At 52.7% G+C, this 18,213-nt stretch overlaps 2 protein-coding genes across 2 annotated transcripts in view; both read right to left on the bottom strand.

Moving 5' to 3' along the window:
* The window catches only part of LOC136109399 (uncharacterized), a 96,183-nt gene that overhangs the window by 67,494 nt on the left and 10,476 nt on the right, over positions 1 to 18,213 (bottom strand). The window lies entirely within an intron of this gene.
* On the bottom strand, positions 11,191 to 16,184 carry LOC136109641 (coiled-coil domain-containing protein 42-like). The gene is made up of 7 exons (XM_065852471.2): positions 15,505 to 16,184; positions 15,082 to 15,187; positions 14,867 to 14,971; positions 13,774 to 13,974; positions 12,811 to 13,032; positions 11,634 to 11,792; positions 11,191 to 11,415 (listed from the first exon to the last, which is right to left on the bottom strand). The coding sequence occupies exons 1-7, from the start codon at positions 15,579 to 15,581 to the stop codon at positions 11,320 to 11,322; spliced, it is 966 nt and encodes a 321-aa protein (XP_065708543.1). The 5' UTR covers positions 15,582 to 16,184; the 3' UTR covers positions 11,191 to 11,319.

Here is an 18,213-nt window from a genome sequence, read left to right as displayed (position 1 = left end):
AGTTAAGGAAGCACTGGTGTTGGAATTCGCAGTAGAGAACGCTGATGTTTGCTATCAACGTGTTATCTGCGAGTTTTCCAGTACATATTATGTGCTCCCGTGTGTTGCCTCTCTGCAAATCCAGCAGCTTGTCAGGAATGTGAGTTAATTGTTTTACTGGTTGCTTTTAAGTGCGCCGTAAAACCTTCTCCCCACTTTTCCCAGTGGCGCTGCCAGCAGCCCTGTGCTTCCCCCCGCTCCCTCTTCTCAAGGGGTTTACTTACGAGACGGGGTCAGAAATGACTGTTTTCAGTCGTGTTCCTAAGTCATCGGTACTGGGAGGTGTTTTAGAACATAGGAAAGCACTTGGAAATAGGAGAAAATATGATCTCGTTAAATACTGAAATTAGTGTTGGCTGCTGTATAAGTTAAATGACTGGGAAAAGTGTCCGGAGAATAGAATCTTGAAGTATAACGCCTTGTTGCAATTAATGTTGGTTTTAAGGCCAGAAGAAAAGGACAAAAACAAATCTCTACAAGAGATCATTAGATGATTTCAGACAGTTCTACAGGTGAACGGTCTGGACTTCAACAGGCTGAGAGAGTTACCTGATAACACACAGGTCAGAAAACTTGCTGAAGTCTGCAAGATGCTTTCCTCATCCACCTGTTTTCTTTGTGGGTGTCTGTTTAAGTGTGTTACAGTTTTGGTAGGTCTTTGTTACGTGGCACGAGAAGTTCACAAACTGTTAAATCCTGAGAATCCGTTGACTCAAAATGTGCGTTTTGTGATAATACAGAAGATCGTAAGTAATTTAGTTCTTTATTGCGTGAATGTGATGGTAAAATTTCGTGTGTAGTAGCTGTTGCTTCTCTTTCTGGCACGCTGGCTTTATTCCAGCATCCAGACTCGCGCAGCTCTGTGACAGGCTGTGTCTCACCTCGGTGTGCTGGATTTGGCTCTTCTGTATGCACACCGGCTAAAGAATCCTGGTTTGGGGTAACAGCCGTAGCACCCCAGATGGGACACTGATAAAAGCCTTGCCCGGCCCAGCTCGCTGCGGCGGGGGGGCGGGTGCCGATGGGGCTCCAGCCGCACTGCCCAGTTTGTCAGGAGCCCCAGCGGTGCCTCCGCCTGGCTGAGCAGTGACCGGTTCAAGGGTGCAATGCAACATCGAGACGTTGGCTTGAATAATTGTAACTGTGATCTGTTCGCATATTTGAACTCGGTATTTGGTTTGCGTGTCTGAGCTCAGTATTTTAGTTTGTATATTTATATTTGGTACCAAAAGAATTTGTTTGGGGAGGTAATTACAAAATGAGAACTGGTTCCACTACTGAAATAACACCTTGCTCCCCCTTAGGATGCATCCTTATACATTAGAGTTATTGCTCATATTGTTATCTAATAATTTTGAGACCAGAAAATAATTTAAGTTGTTAAACTTTCATTCGCATTGAATTTATGTGTTTGTTGGAGGTATGGAAACTAAAACTGACTGCTATGATAGACGTGAATTTGGAAGAGGTTGTATGTAAAAGTTGCTAGAATATTAACTGATTTGGATCTAGGAAAATAGAATAATGGATTTATGTTTGTTATACTGGTTTTTGAGATCTGTAAATTGTAAAAGGAGCTAAGCAATGTAACTATCGCTGAGCTATTTGGAATTGCAAATAAAGTGTATTATGGTTGGAATGAAATGGGAAAACAAAAGAGCAGAATATGCCAGGCCTGTGCTTAAACATCAATTTCAGGCCTGTGTGAAGCTGCAAGGTAAACTCAGCTCAGAGCCTCCTACTTCATAGCAGCGATTACACAGCTGCGTGGCCTTGGGGCAGGAAACTGCAGCAGGGACGGAAAGAAGGGAAAAACCTGGCTGCCGCTTTTACAGCGGTGAAAGGGTTGAAGGGGGTTTCTCTCCCCCACTGCAGCGATGCTGTGATACTGAATGGAGCAGTCTGAGCGTGAGATTTAAAGGCATCCCTAGCAGATCTGTAGTTCTAATGGAACCGGGAAATTAAACCCAACATTTGTTAATAGCCTTATTCTGTGGTAACTGGTTGTGAGAGACTTCTTAGTAAATTCACCGTGCTAGTTTTTGAGATTGTGGGAAAGAAGGAAAGAAAGACAGGTGGGTTTGGTTTGGTTTTTTTGAGACCAATGGAATGCCAAATTTGCAACAAAGTTTTAACAGCTGAATTCTTGTATTTGCCAGAAAGCCCTGTACCCCTCTTGGGTCAGGATTTGATAAGCAAATTGTAACTCAGATAACGCTTTCTGAGAATTCTGTTCAACTGCATGTCCCACAAGAAGCTGCTTGGATGGTGCAGATCTGCTGGTGCAAGTGAGGAACCTCCGAGGAAATTCCGAATGCTGTATTTCCACCAGTACTAACAGCCGATGTTTCGATAAAGCAAACACTGCACTGATAGAACTGAAACAGGACTTCGATCCGGTAAGGGAAGACAATATCCAATAAATCCGACAGCCAAAATGGAGTTAGAGACTTTGAGGAAGGAATTTCTGACAACCTTACAGGCTGACTGCATTCGATTGGACTTGCAGATTTGTCTGTTTGTAGCTACAACATAGAAACAACCCGTGGCTATTGCGGGACAGTGTGATGAGATTGCTAACAGACTGATAGACTTGGAATGGACTTTTTTGCCCAGTTCTTTCCATAAAACTGTTACTGAGCCCCTGGAATTGATTGTTACTCTGATCCAAAAAGGCAGAGAACGCATCCAGGCTTCAGCAGGCCGTGACCGCCTGTCATGTATGTACCTTTTGTGAAACAGATTTTGATTTTTTATTCGCAATCTCTGTCCCTGCACATTGCACCAGCTGATTCTCTTACCAGCACAGCTTTTGGCATAAATGTAAACTGCTTCAAAACCTGCGTGTCTGACAGCAGACCACAGGCCGTACGTGTGTTCGGTCCTATCCCAAATGCTCGCACGGTTTTGTTGGTGGTTCAGGGCAGTCTCATAGAGCTGTAGTGGTCTGGCGTGAAGATAACGATCGGCATCACGCTGTTAAAATTGTTGAAGGCTCAACCCAATCAGTGGAACTTGGTGCAGTTCTGCCTGCCTTAGAGCTTTTTAGGGAGGAACCTCTAAATTTGGTTTGTGGTTCTGAGTACGTGGTCAAGGTCCTAGAGCGCGTCCCCTCTGCTTTTCTTAAAGACATCTCGCAACAGCAACTTTCTGATATGTTTGCATCACTGCGAACTGCATTACAGCTTCGCACACACGCACTGTTTGTTACTCATGTACGCTCTCATACAGCTTTACCAGGTCCCACAACTGAAGGCAATGTAGTTGCGGATTCTTACGCTGTAGCTACAGTCGTTTCCAGTCTGCCAGGGCTTCACGTGCTTTCTTCCATCAGAACGCCGCTGCCTTCAAAAGGTGTTCGGTCTCACTCTCGAGCAAGCGAGAGACGCAGAGCGCCCTTGCCCGGAGTGCCAAGGTCTGATTACAAGCTCGCCCTCCCTTGCAGTGAACCCTCGCAGACTCTCAGCTGATGACACTGGGCAGTCTGATGTTACACGTTTCATCTTCTGGCCATTTGAAATACGTACGTTTCTACAGATACTTTTTCAGGTATGCGTTGTGCATCTGCGCATACACGTGAGAAAAGCAAAGACGTTCAGCGTCACTGGACCCATGGTGTTGCTACACGGGGAGTGCCACGACAGATTAAAACTGACAACGGTCCTGGATACTCTGCTAGAGCCACGCAATATTTTTTACAGCACTGGGGTGTTTCACGTGTCACAGGTATTCCACATTCTCCCACTGGACAGGCTATCACTGAACGAGCACATTCCACACTGAAACAGATGTTATTAATACAAAAAAGGGGGAATATGACACCTCAGGAACAATCAGACAATGCAACACACACTTTAAATTTTTTTGAATCGTACTGTGCCTCCCTCCTCTATCGCAGCAGCGGAAAAACACTTCCCTGTTCCAGACCCACTGTCTCAGAGACCAAAGGTTTTGTACCGGGATCCCCTGCACAACAGTCAGTGGCAAGGGCCTGTAGAACCAGTCGCCTGGGGAAGGGGTGTGCTTGTGTTCTTCTTCCAACAGGACCAAAGTGGCTTCCTGCAAAATGTGTTAAACCTTTCTACCAGTTGGACAAACATGGTGCAGGACCTAATGCCAGAGATCCAGCATCTGTCCCTGCGGCAGAGGGCAAGAAAGAAACAGCAGAGACCAGAGGAAGAGGCACTGGCATATCAGAATGATACAGATTTACATGATTTGGACTGGGGACTAACGGGCGAAAAAACTTTCAATGCATTTGTTTTCCTTATTAGTATGGCTAACCAGCTTTCTCCAATATTTGTTAATAACTGTAATTGTTGTAATTTGTATTATTCTGTTCTATTGTAGGTTGACTGCAACAGGAAATGACACATAAGATATGATGGTCCACAGTGGGCATTCAAACTCACCAACAGAATGCCCCCTTTTGACCTTGGAGGCAAGAGGTGACTGCACCACCACTCCAAAGCAGTTTGCCAGACGACTGTGGTCGCAGGCTGGATTGTGAGGCAGTTACACATTCCCCTGAAATCTGGAGCTTTCAGTGAGGAGGTTGAGGGCTCTTTAGCACCTTCTGTGCCCCACGGTGCCTGTCCCCGCATATATACACCCAGAATGGTACCAAGGTGTTGTCAATGAACTTCACCTCTGCCAACTGATGGGTCAGGAGGGGTGGGACCCTCGGTCAATTGACAGGGTCCTTGACAAAGGAGGTGCCCAGACTCGCTGAGAGGCTTCTGGACTATGTTGTAAGGGCCACAGCCACGTCTGGCCAAACAATGAAACGGGGTTTCCGCCGAAGACCCCCTTGGAGTGGTCTTCTTGGAGCTGCGGGTCTGTGAACTGGAGTCCTTTCCTTAGACAGGAACAGCGTCTAAGGAAACTTCTGGGATTAATGACACCTCACTTCTTTATCTGAGTGAGTGAGTGTTTCTTGTGAGCACCTGAAGTAAAAGGCCTCTAGTTTTGTTTCTTGTGAGGGACTACATGCACGTTGTGGATCCTCATTATTCTTATGATACTGTATTTAAATAACCTCCTTAGCTGATACCTGAACCTGTATTGTCTGTTACCAGAGTGCTAAATACGTGTAATGCCGTTGAAGTTGAATTATAGTGTTTATGAGTGATAGGAAGTAAAATAACAGTCTTAGCTAATGTGCAAGGCCTGATTTAGGATTTAGCCAGTACCCTGCAAAATAATTACATAGTTTGCAAGGATTAGGACTGTAAGACAAAAGGGCTAACATTCTCTGATAGCATAAAGTGAGTAGACCGTAAAACTTCATTTTCAGCTCTCAGTCTGCATCTATGGGTTTTTGTGGGAATTGGATATGCTCGTGTGATGTTTTTTCTTGCAGTCCTTCGAATCCTCTGGGGAATGATACAGAATGCAAAGAAGAACAAAGGCAGGGTCCTTACTGCGCTCATTGGGAACCTGATGTATAAAACAAAAAAGGGGGAAATGTTGGAAAGTAAGATGTGGGAAAGCCAGATGTGCGGTTCCAGCCACCTGGATGATAAAGGAAGATCCAAACTGACATGACCATCCGGACGGTCAAAGACATAATACTAACATCATAATATCTAAAGGGCCTTGGACAGATTACTTCAAAGTACGTTTCTCGTAATTGTAAAAAGTTATGGCCCAGACCCGTGAGAATGGTATCTCGGGCCGGATAACCGCCCCCAAGTGCATGGGATGTGTGAATGTCCTTGGGCCGGGCCTGTGAATGAGTGGAAAAACAAGTGAGGCAAACATCACATGAGTTCAGTGTGTTCTTAATAGCAATTAGTGGAAAAACACCTTTTGTAAACATCTCAGTCCAGGCCTGTACCTGTAAATCCTGTAAATTGTCAATGGTGAATAAAGAAGGCAGCCTAGGCCTAGGTCAGCTCTCTGCTAGGCCAGGCTCTGCGCCCCTTCCTGAACAAGATCTCTGCCTCTGCGTGAATTTCTGTCTGCGTCCTGGTGTGCGTCGTTCCTAATGGCGCATCCTCCTCCTTCAGCCGTCCCAGCAGCCAAGCCTTGGTCCCCACCAGGGTGGCCCCAGAGCCGCTGTGTACCAGGGCAGCCAGCAAACACCCAGGAGGGTATTGAGAATCATTTGGTTGGAAAAGACCCTCTAGATCATCGAGTCCAACAGGCAACCCACCCCTGGCACTGCCCCATGTCCTGAGAACCTCATCTCCATCTGTACATCCCTCCAGGGCTGGTGACTCCAGCACTGCCCTGGGCAGCCTGTTCCAATGCCCAGCATCCCCTCCTGAACCAGGAGGGGCACATGTGTGCCCAGCTCCATCCAGGCACTTCAGAGCCATTTACTCATGCTCATGGCCCCCACGGGACACCCCGTCCCCGTGGACACAAGCACACAGGTGCCACTTGGGTGGCACACCCCAAAAGGGGACAAGACCGCGATGAAGGGCTGGGGGAGGCTGAGCCAAACTGCGGATGCTGGGGGGACACAGAGTCCCGTCCCTGGAGCCAGGCGGGCATCTCGGGCATTGCCACGGCACCGCCAGTGGTGTCACAGCACAGCCCATGGCAGCTGGTGACACCTCACATTAAACAAGCTGCTCGCTGCCAGGCTCTCCCTGAGAGCCGTGGCGATCTACAACCCCCCAGGGAAAGGCGGGCAGGATGGTCCCAGGAGCCCTGTGCCCCAGGTGGGCATCACCCCCAAAATGGGGACAGCACTGCCGAGCACAACCACCCCCAGCACAAACCCATCCGCTGCAACAGGTGATGCCATGCGCGCAGATGGACGCAGGGAGACTTCATTCCTGGGTCTGCCAGCAGCAAAGCTGCGGAGCGCTGTAATTACAGCTTAGCTGGAGGTGGGGAAGGACGGGGGGTGGATCGCCTCCCAGCCAAGCGATCCCAAGAACTGGGGTGCCCACCAGAACTGGGGGGCTCAGCCAGACAGACCAGCTCCTGCTGACACCCCCGCGCTCTCCCAGCACCCAACCACCCTACCCAGCCCCGCAGCACCCAGCTCCCAACAGCCTCCCCCCTCCCAGCTAATGAACGGCAAGTTCATTAGCACCCGTCACAAAAACCCGTCCCTGCTTCCTGCCTCTGCAGGGACACTGCGGCCACCCTGGGGACAGCTGAGCACACCCAGCCAGAATGGCAGCTCTGGGGCCCATCACTGTGGTGCCCCAGCTCTCAGCTGCTGGGACAAGGCCAGGAGGGGACAGCTTGCCACGGGCAAGGGGACACGGCACATCCCAACAAACCCAGACAAGTCCAGCCCGCGGGGACCCACCAGTGTCACCTGCCCTGCACGCCCTGATGGCCTGAGCTGGGCCAGGGGAAGGCAATTCCCAGCGCCGGGTGCCCCAGCAGGCAGCAGCTCTGCCCCAGCCCTGCCTGCCCCTGCCACCCCGGCACCAGCAGCCAGCCCGGTGCCTCCCCGTGCCTCAGTTTCCCCAGCCAGGCGATGCCAGCGGTGCCAGCCCAGCCACCCAAGGCCCTACAAGAGACACGGGCTGTTCGTACAGCCAAGCAAAAGTGTGGCCCGCGGGCAGGGGAGCTGCCAGCCCTGCCTGCCCTGCCTGCACAGGCAGGAGGAAAGCCCCCGAGCAAACCTCCTGCACCCCAAAACCGGGGATGCTCAGCCCATCAGAGCTGGCACTCTGCACTCTCCAACTGAAGCGCAGCAGCTGAGACCGGGCAGTGGACCAGACATGTCCCCGATGGAGCCACGTGCCAGGGGGTTCCCACCAGCCCCCCAAGGGCAGTGCTGGGGTGCTGCCTGCCCTGCCAAGCTCTGCCCCCCCACCCAAAGCCCTGCCAGCTCCCCCTCCCCGAGGCTGCCCCCTCCTTGTTCCCTCTCCTCCTTCCCCCCAGCCCCTCAGGGGGTCCCCAGCTGCTGACAGGGTTCCCCAGAGCATTCTGCCCCCATCTCCCCCATGGAGCTCCCCAAAAGGTCGAGCTTGGGGTCCCCAAGGACCTGTCTCCAAGCCTGGGCTGGCAGCAGCTGCTCAGAGCCAACAGACAAAGCACAATTTTGGGAGCCCCAGATCCAGCACCAGGAGGGAGAAACCCCAACCATCTGCATGGATCTGAACCAGCTGATGCAGTGACACCCCAACCATCCGTGGTTACAATCAAACCAGCACGGCAGGGCAGGGGTCAGAGCTCCAGCGCCACCGGGACCCCCCAGAGCCAAGACCCCTCTGGCCGCCACCTCGCCTGTCCCAGCCCCGCTCTCCTGGCAGCAGAGGGAGCAAGGCCACCACCCATGGCCTTCAAACAAAAGGAGCCACGGACCCGCTTCTTATTTTTAAAATCTTATTTAGACAGATTAAAAGAAATTAAAATAAGGTGGCAGTTCATGGCAGATGCAGATAACCACCTGAAGGGAGGAAATTCAGAGCAAAGGCTGCAAGTTTGGGGTGGTTTTTTCTGTTGGTTGGGTTTGTTTGCCTCTCTGTGCCTAAGGAACCTGTGTGTTTGGGAGCAGAGGGCTCGGAAATCCTGTGCCCAGTGCTGCAAGAGCCGGTTACTTTACTACAGGGAAATTCAAGGCAACGAGCTCCCCCAGCAGCACCCATTGCACCCTTGCAGGTCTCCCTGGGAAAGGGGGGCAGAGCAGCGGGTACCCCATCCCTGTCTGCGCAGGACCAGCCCGGCTGCCCCCCAGGAGCCGGCAGCGCTGCCAGAAACCCTGAGCAGGGCAGGGTCCAGCCCCTCAGCAGCTCCTCTGAGCGCTTTGCAAGGTTTAACGGCAGCAGCAGTTTAATTGCAGCAGCAAGTCCCTGGGGAAATGTCACCCCACAGGCGAGTGGCAGTGGCAGTGACGGGGGGGACATCACCTTGTAGAATCCCCCTGGGGCCTGGGGGTGTCGAGGGAAGGAGGACGGGGTGAGGGGGCCCCGGGGGGGCTGTGCAAGAAGCTGGGCTGATTTCGAGAGCCGGAGGAGGGGAGCGCTTTGGGGGCTCCATCCGGGGTCTGGGACATGCAGAGGCAGGGGGCGCAGCGGCTGTGCCCCCCCAGTCCAGGGTGCCCCCATAGCCATGATCCGGGTGCCGACAGCTGCCTCCAGCCATCAGGTTCTTTGTCATTTGCCTCCCCCTCGCTCTCCTGCCCCGCTGCAGCGATGCTGGTGGGAGGGGGCATTAAGAAACCCCTCACCCAGCACCCACCTCAGTGCTGCTGCTCCTTCTCTCTGGATTTATATACTTTAGATATATATTTTTAAAAAAGGAGGAGAGTAAAGGCCATCTAGAGGCTCTCGAGGGCCAGTGCCCTCCCCAGCAGTGTGTGCCCCCCCCCCTAGAAATAATACCTAGAAAATCCTTCCAGTGCGATTCTCAGGGGAGCCCCCGCTCGCAACGCCCTGGCCCGGGACCCCCCTGACGCCCCCACCTCCGCCAGCCCAGTCGGATCTCTGGCCGTCCATGGTGGCCGTGGCTTTCTGGGGGGGCAGGGGGTGGTGGAGGCCATGGGCGGTGGGTGAGGAGGGGGCAGCCAGGCGGGCTGGGGGTTGTGGGGCGAGGAAGCCCAGAAGGGGCTGAAGCTCCCGGGGGCACAGGCCATGGAGGCGATGGGGCTGCTGCTGCTCTGCCGGCTCTCAGGGGTTCGCAGCTTGGAGAACGTGGCCAGAGCGTCGGGGAAGTTGGGTGGCGTGGCCGGCGTGTTGCTGGGGGTGCACATCTGCGGGGGTGTCACCTAAGCCCCTTCCCTTGAGGAGCAGCCCACTCTGCCCCTCCCTGACAGTTATTATCCCCGCTTTACAGAAGGAACATAATGGGATCATTAAAGTGTAGGCACATGGTGGCTGCAGAAAGTTGCATCAGCTTTTGCTTTTCCTTGCCAGCCGAAATGCGAACTGTCACTCATCTCCCACTGCTCTGGGGATCTGATCAGAACAACACGAGACGTGTCGTGGCCCACACTGCATTCACATGTCAAGGTTTCAGAAAGAAATGAGCTCCACTTCCACAAATAGCAGCTGAGAAACAATTACTGCCCTTGCCTCTGCAACAGAGGTTTTCACTATTGTTTTCTTCTGCAGGGGCATCACACTGCTCAGGGTCATTTTTCTGCTCATGGGTGGTAACTCACTGAGCTTCAGTGGCCCAGCATGGGGCTGGGCTCAAGAGGCTTGAGGGAAATCGGGTTTCCAGGATGAGCTCTTGCTGAGACCTGAACCAAAGTACCATGTTTCTAATTGACTTTATTCCTATCAATTGGAGCCTGTAGAGAAAGTGACAGCAAGGACACAGAGGGAATGTCCTCAGCTGACTCTGCACCCAGTGCTCCCACCCCGAACTCTCCCTTCCTCTGCTGCCCTCACGAGCAGCAGCACCAGCCCTGCCGTGCATCTCTTTTCCTTGTCGCTCACGAAAGCGCAGATTTGGGGAAGCGAGGGCATTAATCTGTGTCTTCCTCACCCTCAAAGGGATCAGGTGCCTGAGCAGCCTCCAGGCGTTATAAACACAGACCAACTGCACTCAGACTTTCCTGGAGGAGGCATTAGCTGAATCCACTGCTCTGGGCTCTGGACAGCAGAAACCACTGGAGAGAAGGGAGCAAGAGTGTGTGATCAGTGGTCTCTTCGGTGCACAAATCTGTAGGTTATGTCATTGGGTCTTTGGTGCATTCAAATGTGCTCCCTAACAGATTCTGAGCCCAGCCTGAACTCCACAGTGGGACTCCAGAGCCATTTTTAGGCCTCTTGTTTTGCATTCGTCATGTCAGCCCTCGCCATGAACAGCCAAATGCTCGGTGCAACCGCCCTGGCTGGTTCATCCTTCACCTCTATCCATTCTCCACACTTTCCCAGCATCTTGCGGGGGAAGGTGAGTTTTAGTACGCAGCACATGGCTGTGCAGCAAAACCCACATCTGTAGATGTGGTGGTGGAAAATCTCTGAAGCTCTTCCAAAGCACCAGCCCCCCCTGCTGTGACGTCCCTCTTCAACATCTCAGAGCTGGAAGGTCCCAATGTGAACACCAGTACTAATCCTTATTTGAAGCTCCACTCCTGTCCCGGCCTGCTCTCCCTATTTCGCCTGCTTTGCTGGGACACTGGCTCCTGCAACCAGAATCCCACCTGCCAGAAAAGGCACCCCATGGCCTCTGGGGTGAAGATGCTCTGATGCTTCCAACCCTCCCAGGAAATGGAGAGACACTGTAAAATCTTTGGTTATTATAATAGTATGAAAGGGACTCAGCAACTGGGCAGTACTAAAAAAAGCTAGAAAGGTTTTGAAACTTCACGGACGTAACACAGCATCCCTAGGGCTCTCTGTCCTCCTCCTGCCCTTAATGCCCACGCTTAGCTGCTCGCCGGTGGCTCTCCATGCCCTTCCGTTTCACCTCCGTAACAATGCCTTTGAGGTCCAGGATAGACTGCTGAATCTAAGGTAGGGAAGAGAGATGGTAGAGGTCAGAGCAGGGGGACGAGACAGGTTTGCCTGGGGTCCTCCGCCCGTTCCCCATGCCCAAGAGACAGCCCAGCTGGAGAGGAAAGTGTCTCTTGGGCACCTTGATTTCTCTGGGCTTTCCCCTCCCTTTGGGCAGCTGAGGGTCATTACTGCTCCTCTTTCTGGGCAGGGAGGGGTCTGGCTTGGCTCTACCGTGTCCAGCTGTCTGAGGCTGTCATCCTCCGGCAGGTGCACTTTGGCTTTCAGCTGCGTGTTCACGCACTGGAAGAGGTTGTGGACGGCCATCTTCATCGTCGTCAGCATCAGGGCATTCTTGGCATTCCTGTTCTGGATGTCGGCCCAGCGAGCAGTCTGAGGACGGGAGGAGAAGGAGAGACACACAGCATGGTGATATGTCCCAGCAAAGATGCTGCTTCAGTGCTGGAGAGCCTGGCTTCCACGCTCCTTTGTTTTGCTAGGAAGAACCTGTCCTCACCCAGGGCTATGCTGGAGCTGGTTCAGCTCGGTGTGGTGGAAGCAGATCCAGGAACTACCACAGCTGCTCCTTGAGCAGCCCCATCTCTCTGCCAGCTCCTGCACCCCTCATTCCAGTGGGTCCTCCAGATACCCCGATAGTTGACACCCTGGGGGCAGCGCATCCCACCACCACCCGCCCAGACCACGCGCTTTCCAGCTTTGCCTGGTGGGACTCAACTCCTGCAGCCTGGAGTATCCAGGAAGGGAATTTGGCAAGGCCCCTCAGAGTGATGCAAAGGGAACAGAGGCCAGCAGAGCTGCGCGCGTTTCTACACATCCATGTGCCTTGGTACAGCCCAGATGACACCAGCTGGGTCATTGTTGGACTGGGAAGGAGGGAGGAGAAGGGGTGAGCCCTGGTGTGCAGATGCTGTGCAAAGGATGAAAACAAATAAAAAATCAGCAAAACCAGCTTCACTCTGAGGGCCGAGCCATGAACAGTGGAGAGCACGAGATGGTCCACACTGAAGCCCCATGACAGGGATAATGCTGCAAGGAATGGTGAATGGAAACGAGCCTGACCAGGCTACACAAACCCAACAGGCCTGTGATGGAGCACGCTTGGGTTTGTGCCGAGGCAAACCTCCCCAAGGACTGGGTAGCAGATCTCTTTTCACTGTGAGTTCAAACAAGAAGGGAAAAGATCCCGGCGGTTTTGTGAGGGCCTTGTTTTAACCCCTGACATAACCTGCTCCAGACCTGCTCTGTCATTTGTCATTCTGCAGCCCCCTGCAGGGATGAAATGAGGCATCTCCTCCAGTTACAAAGGCTGCCACTGTGCCTTGCCATGACCCTGTGGCTTCACCCAGCCAGGCCTTGGAGATCTTCCCCTGCCCATCCCGCAGTTCCTCACCCAGAAGCGGACATCACTTTGAGCCTGCGCAAAACGTCGTTGGAGCTGCTCCAGCTCATTTTGGCACTGCAGGATCTCAGCTGCTTTCTCTGCTTCGTACTGATCCAGGAGCACCTTGGCTTGCTCCATCATTTCCCTGTCCTTCTCCTGGGACTGCTGCAGGTCCTTGCGCGTCCTCACCAGCAGCTTGTAGCGGGAAATGACGTCCTGGATGTCCTCAAACTGCAGCACAAGGATCCTGGGTTTAGTAACGCCCCTGCCCTCCCCTCATGACTGCAAGTCCCGTGCTGTTTGGCACCCTGTCCTGACCAGGGACAACACCTCCCCCAGCTGAAAGATTTCCCCTCTTGGCGAGCCTGCTGCCCCAGTTGGTTTGTGAGCGTCGCCACATTCCCTGTTTGATGGCCCCGTTGTGCCGGTCCCAGAGCTGCCACTGCCAGCAGCAAGGGGAGATGTCGTACCACCCCCAGTGCTCTGATAGGAAACAAAGCACAAGTGCAGCTGCCAGGGCCAAGTCACCCAGCCATGGGAGTGGGGCAGCCGGGCCGCAGGAGTGCGAGCGATGCAGGGAGGGACGCCCGCACACCCTTGAGAAGGGCTCAGCTTTCCCGACAGCTGCCTGGGCTCCCATTCTGGGGCAGCTTGGCACTTCTCCCAAACCATCCATGTCACGTGAAACAGGGACACAAAGGGGTCCCCATGCCCCTCAGCTCTATGCTGTTCCCCCTTCTAACACTTTTTCTTTGGTTTTCTCAAGCCTTCATCTCCTTTTCTGCTTTTCCTCCCCTCACTCTGGTCCCCTTGGCTCACCTGGCTTGCAGGGAACCTCCTCCCATCCCACCTGAGGTCTCTGGGTTTGACCAAGTGTCATGATTTCCCTGGACTTGCCTTATCTCCTCCAGGTTTAACATCCACATACAGCCCTCCCTGAGGCCATGATCTGTCTCTCATGTCCAAACTCACCTGTGGGGAGATCTTCACCACATCCTCCAGGTAGTTTTTGAAGATGGAGTGCTTCTGCACTTGGCTGCTGAGCTTCTGGTGTTCCTTTTTCAGGGCTTCGAGTTTCTTCTTAGCCCTCAAAAGCTCCATCTCCTTTTGTGTTTTCTCCTCTCTTTCTCTCACGGCTTTCTTCAGAGCTTGGACTCGCAGCTGATCATCTTCCTAGTGATGTTTCCCCCACCAATACACACACACACAGAAGGAAAGGAAGGCAAGGGCAGATGGAGCTGGGTCACCCGGCAGCACTGGGAGGAGATACACTCACAGGGGACAGAGCAGTGCTGCAGCACCCCGGGGAACATCTTCCCTCCCTGTTCAACATGGTGTGGTACAGGCCTGCCCTGGGAGTTTGCTTCCAGAGCTCCAAAATACAGACTCTGCAGCAAACTGTTCTCAGGAAGAGAAGAATCCTGAGAGTTCGCACTGTGACGGGTACGGCCTCGCCTGAAAGTTCACCTCCGGAGCTCGAGACACAGACTCCGGAGTGAACGGTTATCAGGGTGCAGGCTCCTGGAGAGAAGGTCAGCAGCGTTCGGCTTGACATATTTCCCCCACGCAGTGAATAACAGAGTGAACCTGCCACCGAACTCTTCCACGTCGCACTTCTCTTTGAGACATCTAAGCATTGTTCTGCAGCAAGCAGAACCCTAAATTACGCCCCCACGACACATGGCCACCCCTCTTGCACTGACCCTTGGCTCTTGGAGACAGGCACCTGGGACAGAACTCTGCTTTTCAGACCTACTGGGACCTGCCCTTGGGAGTCACCTGGGTGTCAACAGTGGGGACAGGCTGAGATCCTTCTTGGGGGGTGTTTGGGGCCCTCAGGAGATCACACTGGTACTGGACAAGCTCCCTGCTGCCCAAGCGCTCTCAGGGCTTTCCCCATCTGCAGTACAAACCCCCATGCCCTGCCAGTCCTGTTCCTCACCCCGCCAGGCTCAAGGGAGGCTTGGACAGAAGTGCTGGCCCAAGACTGTCTCCCCAGGGGAGGGGAGAAGGTGGCGCTGTGGCTCAGGGTCACGTCAGCGGAGCTGATCAGGAGCAGCCGTACCTTTAACCTCCTCATAGATTTCTCCATGTAGGTTTTCAGATGGTCCTTCTTGGCGTGGAGTTCCCTCCACCGGCGGGCTATGTCAGCCATCTTCTCCTTGAAGGCCTGGCAGCACCAGAGCGAGCGTGACGTGGCCGCCCGCACCCGGAGCCACTCTGCCCTCCTAAAAACCACAACACCCCTACCATGCCCCAGCACCCTCCCATCTTTCTCACCTCTCGCTTCTCCTCCAGGGCCATTTGCACCTGTTTGGCTTCTTTCCTCTTCTCCTGGAGGCGAACAAATGGAGACAGGGAGCCCTCCTCTGTCAGCCTGTGTTTCCTGCCACACAAGTTTCCATCAAGGTTACACGCTGGGTCTGGTGCCTGGGCAGGGTGCTGGACTGTGTCCAGAGTGGGGTGACGGGCCAGAGCAACCCAGCACCATCTCAGATCCCGTCTGGCAGCACAGCATCCCCAGCAGGGAACCCTCTGACAGAGCAAGGGGGGTCACAGGGAGGAACAGGGCTGGGCAAGGGAGGGAGGAGAGGAGACTGAAGCGGTGGAGATCGGGGAGTTTGCCACCGTGGGGGAAGGAGGGATGGAGGAAACAGGAGAAGAGGATGGAGGGCATGGAGGTGGGTGGAGGAGTCCCCTCACCTGAGCAAGGGCAGGAGGTTCTGCCTGTACTGCTGGAGGAAATAGGCCGGCAGGTCCTCCTCATCTTTGGCGGCCATCGCTTCAGCCACCAGCAGGGCCCAGAACGCCCAGGTCCTCCTGGCACTGCTGCTCTACCGGGCACCCAGGAACTGCTCTGCAAGCCTGGGAGAGGCAGCCGGGCAGGGGATGAGCCCCTGGGTGCCTCTTCCCTCTGCTTTCCCAGGACCTTCCTCGCCTCGGTCCTGCCTGTGCCCACCAGCTGCTGGTGCCCAGCTGGTGTGGAATGGTTGCCAGGAGCAGCTGGATTATGCTCCGGCGGTTCCTTGGCAACCGAAGCGGGTGATGCCCGCTCACCGGCGAGGGGGACTGACCACTGTGTCCAGCACCAGGACCCTTCAGCACTGAAGGAAATCTGAACAAATGCAGATTTCTTTCCCTTCCTCTCGTTTTTCCCCATTTTTCCTCTGCTAAAATCCAGCCCCAGTGCCCTGTGCTCTCTGCTGTCTTGGGCAGGTATTTCTGCACTCCCCCCATCCACGTCCCACGGTCTCAGAGCTCAGGGCCTGAGTTTGCTCCTTCTCTCCCCAAACACCAGGTGCAAAGACACTGAAGCTGACGTACGTCCTCAGGGATGTTTGATCACCGCACTGCCCGTGGTTCCCTGTGTGGCACTGAAGTCTGTCATTCGCTAAAAAAAATAACTCTTTAAAAACACTCATTTTATTTTTTCCCCAGAACAAGGCATTTGAACAAGGTCCATTGCTCAAAATAAAGCGGAGGTATTCATGGGCCGGGTGGGGAGAAACCTACAGAGGATGGTAACTTTCTGCTCCTTCCACAGGACATTTCACCCTCTGATGCTCCCTTCTGTCGGCCTCTGGCTGAACACACCCGCTGATCGTGATGGGAAGGGGGGTGCGCCTGGGGACTCAGGTTATACGAATAATTGTGATGCTAGAAAGTATTGGCGAGAATGTGCACTGTTCCGAACCCCTTGTTACCAGTGATTCTCCAGCACCGTTCAAGTCCGTGTTATCTGATGACTCGGATGGGGATGGGGGTTTGCAGCATTTTCTTCAAAAGTTAACAGGAAAAAGAGTATGTGTTCGTGTGCCCCGAGATCAGGTAAGACCATGAAAGACTCAAGCAAAATTAGACCTGTGCAATGTAACAGCTCTAGATCATTTAGGAAGGAACAATGGGGACTCGTTGAAAGGGGCAGGTATCCCCCAGCTCCTGGAACAGACACTAATTGACACACCACAATTACAGGCGCCATGAGCTTCTGAGATCCTGAGGCAGTCAGCAGACCTTGCCTATCAAGCTACAGTAGAGGTGTCTGAAACCAACAAAGCAGCCAAATTATTTACAACTATTATCAGGGTCCCAGTGAGAATTACATGCACTTTATTGACCATCCTGAAGAGGCCATCAATAAACAGGTTGAAAACTTAGAAGTTAAGGAAGCACTGGTGTTGGAATTCGCAGTAGAGAACGCTGATGTTTGCTATCAACGTGTTATCTGCGAGTTTTCCAGTACATATTATGTGCTCCTGTGTGTTGCCTCTCTGCAAATCCAGCAGCTTGTCAGGAATGTGAGTTAATTGTTTTACTGGTTGTTTTTAAGTGCGCCGTAAAACCTTCTCCCCACTTTTCCCAGTGGCGCTGCCAGCAGCCCTGTGCTTCCCCCCGCTCCCTCTTCTCAAGGGGTTTACTTACGAGACGGGGTCAGAAATGACTGTTTTCAGTCGTGTTCCTAAGTCATCGGTACTGGGAGGTGTTTTAGAACATAGGAAAGCACTTGGAAATAGGAGAAAATATGATCTCGTTAAATACTGAAATTAGTGTTGGCTGCTGTATAAGTTAAATGACTGGGAAAAGTGTCCGGAGAATAGAATCTTGAAGTATAACGCCTTGTTGCAATTAATGTTGGTTTTAAGGCCAGAAGAAAAGGACAAAAACAAATCTCTAGAAGAGATCATTAGATGATTTCAGACAGTTCTACAGGTGAACGGTCTGAACTTCAACAGGCTGAGAGAGTTACCTGATAACACACAGGTCAGAAAACTTGCTGAAGTCTGCAAGATGCTTTCCTCATCCACCTGTTTTCTTTGTGGGTGTCTGTTTAAGTGTGTTACAGTTTTGGTAGGTCTTTGTTATGTGGCACGAGAAGTTCACAAACTGTTAAATCCTGAGAATCCGTTGACTCAAAATGTGCGTTTTGTGATAATACAGAAGATCGTAAGTAATTTAGTTCTTTATTGCGTGAATGTGATGGTAAAATTTCGTGTGTAGTAGCTGTTGCTTCTCTTTCTGGCACGCTGGCTTTATTCCAGCATCACGCTGTTAAAATTGTTGAAGGCTCAACCCAATCAGTGGAACTTGGTGCAGTTCTGCCTGCCTTAGAGCTTTTTAGGGAGGAAGCTCTAAATTTGGTTTGTGGTTCTGAGTACGTGGTCAAGGTCCTAGAGCGCGTCCCCTCTGCTTTTCTTAAAGACATCTCGCAACAGCAACTTTCTGATACGTTTGCATCACTGCGAACTGCATTACAGCTTCGCACACACGCACTGTTTGTTACTCATGTACGCTCTCATACAGCTTTACCAGGTCCCACAACTGAAGGCAATGTAGTTGCGGATTCTTACGCTGTAGCTACAGTCGTTTCCAGTCTGCCAGGGCTTCACGTGCTTTCTTCCATCAGAACGCCGC

Source organism: Patagioenas fasciata, chromosome 18 (genome assembly GCF_037038585.1).
Source record: "Patagioenas fasciata isolate bPatFas1 chromosome 18, bPatFas1.hap1, whole genome shotgun sequence".
NCBI classification, from domain to species: domain Eukaryota; kingdom Metazoa; phylum Chordata; class Aves; order Columbiformes; family Columbidae; genus Patagioenas; species Patagioenas fasciata.
This window is presented reverse-complemented; position numbering and strand designations above follow the sequence as displayed.

Bases quoted from the DNA above. Each gene is read 5' to 3' on its own strand.
- LOC136109641 (XM_065852471.2), bottom strand. From the start codon at position 15,581: ATGGCCGCCAAAGATGAGGAGGACCTGCCGGCCTATTTCCTCCAGCAG. The intron at 13,033-13,773 runs GTGAGTTTGGAC...CTTGTGCTGCAG, and splicing joins TGGTGAAGATCTCCCCACAG to TTTGAGGACATCCAGGACGT. The intron at 11,793-12,810 runs GTGAGGAACTGC...TCCCGTCCTCAG, and splicing joins AAAGTGATGTCCGCTTCTGG to ACTGCTCGCTGGGCCGACAT.